Source organism: Aspergillus caelatus (genome assembly GCF_009193585.1).
Source record: "Aspergillus caelatus strain CBS 763.97 unplaced genomic scaffold BDV27scaffold_168, whole genome shotgun sequence".
Taxonomy (NCBI): domain Eukaryota; kingdom Fungi; phylum Ascomycota; class Eurotiomycetes; order Eurotiales; family Aspergillaceae; genus Aspergillus; species Aspergillus caelatus.
In genome coordinates this window covers 1-10,777 of record NW_022475431.1, presented here as the reverse complement: position 1 = coordinate 10,777, position 10,777 = coordinate 1, and the positions used below count along the sequence as shown (strand labels likewise).

General features: G+C 47.6%; 3 protein-coding genes across 3 annotated transcripts; all 3 read left to right on the top strand.

The window, feature by feature from the left end:
- Window positions 1-422: 422 nt before the first annotated feature.
- BDV27DRAFT_160564 (histidine kinase-like ATPase domain-containing protein) lies at window positions 423-5,763 on the top strand (the record flags this gene model as incomplete). Its single annotated transcript, XM_032073053.1, has 3 exons — window positions 423-550; window positions 611-5,623; window positions 5,679-5,763. The coding sequence occupies 3 exons, from the start codon at window positions 423-425 to the stop codon at window positions 5,761-5,763; spliced, it is 5,226 nt and encodes a 1,741-aa protein (XP_031924651.1).
- A 590-nt stretch (window positions 5,764-6,353) lies between these two features.
- pabA (aminodeoxychorismate synthase pabA) lies at window positions 6,354-9,332 on the top strand. The gene has a single exon (XM_032076182.1). It carries the CDS (start codon window positions 6,596-6,598, stop codon window positions 9,071-9,073), a length of 2,478 nt encoding a protein of 825 aa, XP_031924650.1. The 5' UTR covers window positions 6,354-6,595; the 3' UTR covers window positions 9,074-9,332.
- A 169-nt stretch (window positions 9,333-9,501) lies between these two features.
- Window positions 9,502-10,749, top strand: med6 (mediator complex subunit MED6). Its single transcript, XM_032067965.1, has 3 exons — window positions 9,502-9,695; window positions 9,769-10,130; window positions 10,190-10,749. Exons 1-3 carry the CDS (start codon window positions 9,602-9,604, stop codon window positions 10,718-10,720), a joined length of 987 nt encoding a protein of 328 aa, XP_031924649.1. The 5' UTR covers window positions 9,502-9,601; the 3' UTR covers window positions 10,721-10,749.
- Window positions 10,750-10,777: the final 28 nt, after the last annotated feature.

Sequence of the window (10,777 nt, the reverse complement as noted above, 5' to 3'; positions counted from 1 at the left end):
GTTCCTGTCACGAGGGCGGTATGCCCGCTTATGTTATTTACCTAGGACCCCAGACACCCACCTCCCTGTGACCCTGTCCGATAAGACTGATAAATAACTTTAACTCCGCTGTCTCTCCGACGATAACTTTCAACATCCTGACGGTTCTATAGACTGCTTCCCTGCATATTCATTACCAGTCATTCATCCTTATTGCCTATTACTCGACCGCACGGTTGTGTCATCTTCATATCTGTAGATCGTCTACATGACTTCTTAGAGATCTGATTTTTTGTTCACATTTCATTGTTATCGACAATAGTAACCTATGCTTGTTTGAGTTGTTGCTTTGTTGAGCAACTTTTCCTCCTCCTTTTACCTTCCCAACCATATGCAGTGGCGCCAATGAGAGGTTTCTGGCATGGTACGACCTTGATAGCATAATGACGCAGAATATAGATTTCAACGCGCTAAAAGCGCGTACGATGGGATCGGGCAATGACGAGGAGGCTGTGACGGTTGATACACGGGGCCTGATCTCGAAAGTACTCGCGCGATACTCAGGGAAATGGTATGTATTGCTGTTCCTAAACTACTGGGCTTAAAAGGACATTTATTAATTCATAAACAGGACAGTCTTGCGAGAAATGATTCAGAATGCGGCTGATGCTAATGCTACAAAAGTGACCATAAAGTTCGAGACCTTACCCTCTACAGTGGTTCCTTTGCCTTCGCATGCCGATGATACCACATTGATTAAGCATACCATCTCTCATCATACTCTCAGGCGACTCTTGATATCAAACAACGGTTCTCCTTTTAGTGAAAAAGATTGGGCAAGATTAAAGCGAATCGCGGATGGCAATCCCGATGAAACAAAAATTGGAGCTTTTGGAGTCGGTTTCTACAGCGTTTTTGATGACTGTGAAGAGCCGTTTGTGTCGTCTGGGAAAGAGGCCATGGCTTTTTACTGGAAAGGGAATGCTCTCTATACTCGTCGATTACAACTAAATGACGCCCCAAATCCTGAAACGACATTTGTGTTAGATTACCGCAATGATACGTCTCCTGTTCCGTCTTTAATGGAGTTATGTCAATTCCTGTCTAGCAGTCTTACCTTCGTTAGCCTTGAGAGTATAGAGTTATGGCTAGACGACTGGGACTTACTACGACTGACGAAGAAGGCCGCCCCAAGCATCGATCTCTCGATCCCCAGAGACATCGAAACTAAGACATCTCAAGGTTTGATGAAGGTAGTTAACGTGACCCGTGAAGTCGCCCAGGTTGATGCTACGTGGATGCGGGCTGTTGAATGGAATCCACACGCCAATCTATTTCGCGAAGGACTTAGAGATACGGCAGGCTCTTTACGCACCTTTTTCTCTAGACTCACTGGCCAGGGTGGGCCAGAGAAACCCGTGAAGACTGAGAGCAACCCCAATATCAACGATTCAGAAGACCTGACTAAGTCTTCTACGGCGTCAGTCTTTCTACACATCAATACTGCGAGCATTCAATGCTCTATAAGTCAATCCCTAAGCAGCGAGCTTGAACGCGCCACACGCAAGCCTCCACCGAAAAAGTCTACATTAGCTGTATTAACACCCTCATATGATACCACTTTGGCGTCTGGCGCATCGGGGTTGCAGTCAGACATTCTTTCATCGATTCTCCCATCTAAAGCCGGCAGAGTCTTCATTGGCTTTCCCACTCACCAAACGACGGGTCTCAATGCTCATATATCTGCGCCATCTGTTATCCCGACAGTCGAGCGGGAGAGCATTGATCTCAACACACGATACATCAGCAAATGGAACCTTGAGATGCTCAGAGCAGCGGGCATTGTTTGTCGAGTGGCCTGGTCTGCAGAGATGGCCTCCATCAAGTCTAAGATACAACCCACAAAGTCCTTGAAAATCCGGAAGGATGACATAGTTGGCGTACTTCCCGAAGCCATTCATGCAGCGAATCAGTTCGTATTCCGTGAATCAACTCCGTCGTCGGTCCTTGGCCAGACTATTGAAGATGCATTCTGGACGTGTAACAAGAATGCCTCTATTGAGGTTCTATCAACGTGTGGAATCATCCAAAGCCATCAGGCACGCATTGCTCCTAAAGATCTCAGTTTCATGGATTCCATTCCGGTTCTGCCAGACGACTTCGTACTAAATGCGAAAGATTTTGTCAGGAAGCTGACGGATTTTGGACTTGTCACTGATATCACAGTGTCTGACATTAAACGTGAATTGGAAGCTAGTACGCTACAGTCTAGCCAAATCCTTGAATTCCTCTCTTGGCTCAGCCGAAGGGCTGTTTCAGGCCAACTAGACTCTCTATCTGTCCAGAGCCTTTTAAATGTTGCAGTGGCAAATGATGAAGATAGCAGCGGTACTGTAGGCAAGTTACTTGTCTTCGCGGACATGACCAGCTATCTCAACCCTCAGCGGATACCAGTGGAACTGCCCTTGCCACCTTCCGTGATGCCCTTCAAGTACACCAAGTCGCTAGGTAAGCAGGAACTAGAGTCTCTCGGCTGGACAGAATTGCAAACGGTTCCTTGGATTCACTGGATAGTGAGTAATGCTGGGAATCGGAGCGCTCTGCCAATTGAACAAGACATTACACAGTCTTCGTCCTTCTCTGCTCAGGTTTTGCCTGTTATCTCGAAGCAATGGGACATTCTGAGCCAACCGTCGAAGCAGAGTGTGATCAACCTGTTACAAGCGCACACAGTTATGCCAACCAAGCTGGGCATGAAACGGCCTATAGAAACTTATTTCTCCTCAGTCCGACTCTTTGATGATCTCCCTGTTGTCAGAGGCCTTAATAGTGTCAAAGAAAAGTTTCTGGCTGCTCTTGGCGTACGTAAGACCGTTGATCTTGGGGTCATCTTTGAACGCCTGTTAAGTACAACGGAATCTTCAGATGGGGGCAGCGTTAGCCTGAGGAAGTGGAGCCATGTCGACTTGATACGCTATCTTGCCTCCGTTCGCGATGACATACCCGTTAGCGATATCAAGAGGCTGAAGGATACTAGTATCTGTACTGCGGAGGCGACCAAAACCACTAATGATCCTACAAACGACCGCCGCAAACGTTATAAGATATATGAGCTTTTCGAGCCACGCGACCCACTCAGAGCTCTTGGCCTTCCTGTGATTGAGTGGCCGGGCAAGTACCAGTCTAGCAGCAACGAGGGTAAATTTCTCTCCATGCTAGGCCTGAGGAGCTTCCCATCCCCCTTCGAACTAATAAAAATTATGGCAAAGGCCGCGGCAGCCAAAGATTGGACCCTTCATGGGAAAGCTATGTCCTACTATATTGCCGAGTATCATATTAACGGTTACGCCGCGTTCAACTGCGAAGAAGTTACTGTTCCTTTTCTACCTATTGAAGGATCTGATAGTCTTAGCATTCCAAGTCAGTGCTTCACAGATGAAGCTGCTACCTTATTTGGTTTTAAAATCCTTCGGCATACTCTTCACTCTCATGCCCCTAAGTTAGGAGTCAGGCAACATCCAGCTCTAACTGAATGCCTGGATTATCTGCTTCGGCAGCCACCCTCTACTAAACGGGACGCGCGAGTGGCTTTCAAATATTTGGCCGGGAGAGTGTCGGAACTTAAGCCGCGAGATATTGACCGAGTTAGCAACGCACAAATAGTACCTGTCTCAGCAAAGGATACCCCCGAGCATGAATCGAGTATACGCCGTGTAGCACCAAAGCTATGCTATCTCGGGGAGGGTGAAGATTACAGGGAAATCTTCGACTTTGTTGACTTTGGGCAAGAGGCCAACTTCTTTCTCATGGCAGTGGGTTCCAAGAGAGAGCCGACTAAAATAGAACTTGCGTACATGTTAGTGAAAGAGCCAGCCAGGATATCCTCGACATTTCAAAGTGCAGACAAGTATCTGAAGTTACTGAGAACGCTGGCCGAGAATATCTCTGTGCTAAAGAAAGACCGGGGACTCCTTAACGAAATGAGGTGCTCTGCGTTCCTTTTAGCGAGTAGAGATCTATCCTCTCTAGCCCAAGGGACTTCTGCAAAAAGGGGTCTCCTTGGTTCTGAAGACGATGATGACGAACAGAGCATAAAGGAGTGGACTTTGGCTGCAGCAAAGGACACGGTGGTGGTAGATGATTTCCAGAGTTTCAATCTGTTTAAGGAACATATTCTAGCTGCGCCTCAGGAGGAAACACTAGAGAATTTTTATCTTGCTCTGGGTGCTGTACCGCTGAAAACTCTTGTTGAAGAACGTGCCAATTGGGGAGCAGTGGCCTCGGATCAACTGCCTGCAGCAAAACTACAGAAGTTGATTCATGAGCGCTCAAGACTTTTCCTCCACGATCAACCCGTTGAGACCATACAGCACGACGTCAGATGGCTGGAAAAGAACCTTCGAGTCCAAGTCGTCCATTCGATATCTCTCACTCGCTCACTTAAAGGTCGTCGAGTTTCACATACCCAGAAGCGAAGTGCCATTATTACCCGGCAATCAACGTCCTGGGTCTTGTGGATCTCCCCAGGCAAATATGACCTTTATGAGATAAGTCAAGCTCTCGTACACCTGATCCTTGTCCGGCCGAAGCTTCACTCGACTCTCACATTGGAAATGCTTCTAAAAACTGATTTGTTAGAGCTTAAAGCCCGTGGCTACAACGTTGAGCGCATTCTTAAGCAGAAGGCTCACGAGGCAAGAATGGCAGAGGATAGGCGTCAGAAGCAGTTGGAGGAGGAGCGACAACGGCTCCAGGAGAGGGAAGCCGCATGGGCGAAGGAACGGGCTCAAGCCCAGGTGCAAACACAAGCGCCACAAGCAGAAGCCAAACGACAGCCTTTGATGCCTGGGGATTTCCCTGACTCGCCCTCGCCATCCAGCAAAGACATCGGCCCTAGTTCACAGGAAGAAGCATTAGAACAAAGCCAAGACCGGCGCCCACGGGGGCTTTTCGCCAATTTAACAAAACGCTTTGGGCTGGACAGTGGTCGACCAACATGGAACCCTCTTGGTGGGGATTCATCCCAGCCATCCGCAGAGTCTTCGAATAACACCACACCCCCTCCCCCATATTCGGCCGAAGACCCACAAGAGCCTCGCCCAGAACAGCCTGTGACCGTGAGCTCCCCGCATAGACTTCAATCAGAGCTTCTTTCCGCCATCCAGGCTTGTCGGCCTCACGGATCATCAGGCTTATACAGCCGCCCAGAAACGAACCAAGTCACTGAGTCTAAATCCTATTGTGATGAGAGACCCAGTCACGATCTGGAATTTGTGGCAACACTTCCCTGCGGTATCCATGTACTCTTCGTGAAGACACTTGCAGATCGGTCCAACTTTCTGGCTAAGAACAGCGCCGGAATTAACCTCTTTGCTTCGATGCTCATTGATTGCGCTAGTGTCTTCTCCCTACGTGCTGATATCCTTAGTGTCTTTTATGACCCAGGCGGAAAGACCATAGCGTTCAACCGAGCCGGTAGCATCTTTTGTAATTACTTCTACTTCCAGCAATTACATGAAAAGGAGCTGCTTCAGAGTCCGGCTGCCGACCGGAGTGAAGCACTGGTATATTGGTGGGTGATACTCTGTCATGAACTGGCACATAATCTAGTGGGAGATCATAGCTCCGCCCATAGCTTCTACAGGTACGAATATCACCCTATACGGTTATAGAATTTACCCTGCTGATACCCTCTCCAGTGAAAGCTTCGTGGCTCAGTACTTCCCCAAAATCGCGACCAAGCTTGCCACCGTCAATATGCAAACGCCAAAGCTGAATTCATAGTTTCTTCAAAGCTGATCAACCAGCTGGAGCCATTAAAACATTTCCGATGATGCATGATGGTGTTCTGCCTAATACAAGGCATGTTTTGTCTTTGATTCTCACGACAGGTATACTTACCAGACAAGCTCAAGCATTGGTCATCAACCGATGATGTATAGATGAATAGCGGAAAATACAATTTTCATAGAAATTACTTACTCGGGGGTCTCTTAAGCCGGCAGGATCTGGCAGGGTATATGAGCAGAAGAAGCTCGCTCTTGTGTATGAAGGGGTGGGTAAATTAGGGCTTGGCTTGCGTGGTGGTGGCAGATCGGGTGCGAAAAAAGGTGATTGCGGCGGAAGACCCATTTATTCCTCGTTCTCCATACGGGCGCCCGATTTAGGTTTTCCGGTGTTTGCCGCTCCGTCCCTGGATTTTATCTTAATTTTTAGGTAAAAGTGACCAGGTCTGGCAACCCCAAGCCTCAAAAACTTTGTGACTCAACCACTTCGTTCTCTTTCTCTTCCTTTTTCTCTGCTTCCAAATCTGTTGGATCTCTATTTGATCTGCTTGTTGAAGATCTACTGACAATCTACAACATTTCCTTCGTTTGTGAGTCATGTGTGTGGTGCATTGAATAGAGGACTTTTGGAGTATCGCCACTTTGGGTTTCTATATTCATTCCACTATGAACCTCCGTTGACCTTTAGTACTCGAGCTTCATCTCATACACTGTGCTTGTTGCTAGTCGCTTTCCACTTTGTTTTACACATATCTTGTATTCTCGTTGTCTTTGTCTTTGTCCCCTGCTTTCTTCGTGGGGTTATAGAAGCTACAGTTCATCCATACGGCATGGCACCGTTACTGGGGAGTTGGACCGCACCATCTGCCGGTGAGCCCTCTAAGGCTCACCTCCATACGTCTCCCCGAAAGAATATTCTTTATGTTGATGCATATGACTCCTTTTCTTACAATGTGGTCGCCATGCTTGAAGAGGTTCTGGGTGTCAAGGTCACTGTGATAATGATTGACTCCGAGTGGCCAGAAGGGAACATGGCCGAGTTTCTGCAATATTTCGAAGCCGTCGTCCTTGGGCCTGGGCCTGGAGATCCAAATGTTCCACAAGATATTGGGATCATGAGAGATATCTGGGCTCTGAGTCACGCTGATTTGCTCCCTGTTTTCGGAATATGCCTTGGTTTTCAAAGTTTGTGTCTTCATCACAGCATTGCTATAGAGCGTTTGCCATACCCACTTCATGGCCGGGTGTATCGCATATCAACGGCTGAAAAGGACATATTCAAGAACCTACAAGATGTGGAGGTCACTCTCTATCATTCTCTATATGCAAAGTTGGACGATTCGCTTGAGGCAGCCTTGACCGAGTACAGTGACGAGCAGATCAAAGCCAATGCAGACTTAGATCTTCTGGCTTGGCTGCCCATCGAACAAGATAACGGTTCTGAAAAAACTATTATTCCAATGGCTGTGCGCCATAATGAAAAGCCGTTCTGGGGTGTTCAATTTCACCCAGAATCGTGCAAGTCGGACCGTGGAGTGTGCAGTGAACTACTAAGAAAGTGGTGGGAGATGTCCTTAGACTACAACAAGGAGCACGGGCGCGGCAGTTACGGTACTCTGCCAAAAGACATTATAAGACGCCTAAGCGATGTGATCTCACTTCCGGAGATAGCGTTTACCCTGTTGAATTGGTGCGCGTCAACCTCGAGATCTTCAGCTTTCCGTTCACTCACTACCAGCAGGCTAAATGCTGAGTTTATATGTGAACGCCTAAATGCGCCTGGGTCACCAACAGTGTTATTTCAGTCCAACGGCAAGTATAGTATCATATCAGTTCCGGGCCCTACGAGCTGGAGATTAGAATACTATGCCCAGACCGAGGCTCTCTTAGTGGAGAGATTGCAAGGACATTCCAATGGGCACACAGATTCCGGCATTAAGAAGTCTTTGTCGGTGCATGACTTATGGGAGACGCTCAGATATCTCATGGACATGAAAAAGGTCGAGTCTGGAGATGATGCTGTGCCCTTTTGGGGAGGTTTTTTGGGCTACTTCTCATATGAGATGGGACTCGCATGTCTTGCTCGGCCGAAGACTCATAGCAATGACCATTATGGATATTTTCCCCCTCAAAGCCGTGTTGCTACTACTGATCCAGCAGATGTGAGTTTGCTGTGGACCGAAAGAAGCGTCATCGTCGATAACGAAACAGGACGCATTACCATACAGTCAACGCGCAACGCCGATGATATATCAACTGGTTGGCTTGACGAAACGTTACAATACTTGACTGAGCTTTCCCATGTAGGCGTGCTTGAGAATCAGAACGCGAACCCTGATACGGGCTCTTTGGACACCGTTCTAAGACAATGCGTGATACGTTTCCCCAACGAGCAAACATACAAGAAGCAAGTCGAAGCTTGTAAAGCCGAGCTTGAAGCTGGCGAATCATACGAGTTATGTCTTACTTGTGAAACATCAATTACCTTACCATCACCTGGCACTGACAGCGAGCGTGTTGCTTTCCCTTGGAAGCTATATAAACGCCTTAGGGAATACAATCCTGCAGCCTTCAGTGCGTATGCAAGATTGGGCAGCGTCAAGGTTGTCAGTAGCAGCCCTGAATGTTTCCTCAATTGGGACCGCTCTTTCACGTTGGAAATGAAGCCAATGAAGGGCACTGTCCGAAAATCGGCCAGCATGACTATGAAGAAGGCCAAGGAGATACTAGGTTCAACAAAGGAAATGGCGGAGAATTTGATGATCGCGGATTTGATTCGCCATGACCTTTACGGCATCTGCGGTTCTGGAGGTGTGCGTGTTGAGAAGCTTCTTGAGGTAGAGGATCACGGGCGTGTCTATCAGATGATTACTCATGTGAAAGGAGATGTCGATCCAAGCCGTCCGGGTCTTGCAGTTCGAAACTTGCCCCATCTACATTCGTCAAACATGTCTGCGTACGGGCTTACAGCCTTACAAAGATGTCTCCCTCCGGGATCGATGACTGGCGCGCCTAAGGAGCGTTCATGCATGCATCTTAGCTTGATCGAAGCTCGGAAACGTGGGATCTATTCCGGTGTTATGGGCTTCCTAGACCTTGGGGGCGGAGGTAGTTTCTCAGTCCTTATCCGCACGGCGTTCAGCTGTTCTGATGACAAGGACAATGAACAGACATGGAGGATTGGGGCTGGAGGAGCTGTGACCATTCTAAGCACTGCTGACGGTGAATGGAACGAAATGCTGACCAAGCTTACCACTGTCTGTGGTGTGTTCGCGCCGTCGGATCTACAGGGTTCAGGCAAGGTGTAAAAGCATAACCACATTCTATCTATCCTCCCTTCTCCTTCTTCTTTGATTTATTCGTTCTTTCTTGGTTCTTCTTGCCGAAGCCTACCTTTTTAGGTACATGTTCAACAACAATATTCAACAGTTGCCGGTTTAGATCATATGGGGTCATATTCAACATTGAGCGTTGGGGTTTAGAGGCGTTTAGCTATTCACAAGGTTTTCACTATATAGCATCCTTGGTAGAATCTATCAGTCCAAAAGATACCCTGATTCATGCTTGCTTGTTTTATAGTAAGGTTAGTTAAGGGTCCAGATATGAGCTTACGAACTGGCGCGGACAGAACTTTTATTAGATAAACAATGCAAACAAGTCAAACACCGCTTTTATTTCCGCGGAGGACAATAAATACATCATAGTCTCCATTGCACTTAGATATACACTGTCTGGCCTTGAGGTGTAGACCCTACCATTCGTACTTCTGGCTGTTGTTGTATAGGTCGGTATTTCTCCAACAGTCTATCAACAATCGAGGCCATCTAAGTTATTTCATGGCGAGTGCCCAAGATGGCTCAATGGAGGAGATCCTCTGGCGGTCGCCCGCGCACGTCCAAATGATGGGAGGCTTCCTCCATTCTAACAATAGTGAGGAGATCTTCCTTTTGAGCTTTTTATCTTACTTAATTTTACTTGAAAGCACTTGTTAATTAATGGACAGTCTTGTTTTACTTCGCCGAATCTCCATTCTTCGACGCTACGTCTAACAATGCCTCACTTGCCATCCAAGCCAACTACAACGAAACACTTCGCCATTTTGTTGAAACTCGGGAGGCCTTCGAAGGCCGCTTGAAGACCATGCAGGGATTAGAGTTCGTGGTCGCTTATGATCCTTTGCAGGCTGCTGCACAAACAGAGACCAGTTTTGCACATGAACCATCTAATATCTGGGTGATCCGGAAACAGACAAGACGGAAGCGAGCTGGGCTAGATGATGAAGTGGTAGTTCTATCCACTTACTTCGTAGTGGGAGATTGCATCTATATGGCCCCATCTGTTGCAAGTGTCGTGGGAAATAGACTAGTATGTAAAATAAGGTCCTCCGTATATGACCCAGTGACTGACACTCCACGTCACAATAGCTTTCTGCAGTTACCTCACTCACAAGCCTCTTAAAGACTGCATCGTCACTACCTAGCTTTACACCGTCACATGGACACACGTACATGCCGCCCGCACCCAAACCGACGGATAGCAGTCAGCCTGGAGCTCAATCTCAGCAAAGCAAGGAGAACACACCGATGCCCGACGCGGACTCCACGAAGGCTCTCTTTGTTGGGGCACAAACCGCCAACGCTGGAGCAATTTTCCAGGACACGAGAAATTTCGCGGAGTCGTTCAGTCTTCTCGCACGATATGGTGAGGAATTCATGGATGAAAATCCACTGGTCGGAGAGCCGGGATCATTTATCCTATCCAAGTCTGGTGATACAGATCGAGGGGCTGCTTCCAAACAACCACCGCATGTTAGCCGTCCAGGCAGCATCCCAGGTAGGGTTGGAACACCTCAAGTCAAGGTCGACACGCCTGGTAAAACGCCCGAGAAAGGAGCCACTCCGTCGGCCTCCGATGACAATAAGTTACGAAAGAAGAAGGCCAAGATTGGGAGTTGAATGGATAGACCCAAAGATTTATGATACCCTTCTTTTTTTTTTTTTTTTTTTTTTTGT

Excerpts from the sequence above, each read along its gene's own strand:
- pabA (XM_032076182.1), top strand. The coding sequence starts at position 6,596 with ATGGCACCGTTACTGGGGAGTTGGACCGCACCATCTGCCGGTGAGCCC.
- med6 (XM_032067965.1), top strand. The coding sequence starts at position 9,602 with ATGGCGAGTGCCCAAGATGGCTCAATGGAGGAGATCCTCTGGCGGTCG. Across the intron at positions 9,696-9,768 it reads CTTCCTCCATTCTAACAATA|TCTTGTTTTACTTCGCCGAA; the intron begins GTGAGGAGATCT and ends ATTAATGGACAG. Across the intron at positions 10,131-10,189 it reads GTGTCGTGGGAAATAGACTA|CTTTCTGCAGTTACCTCACT; the intron begins GTATGTAAAATA and ends ACGTCACAATAG.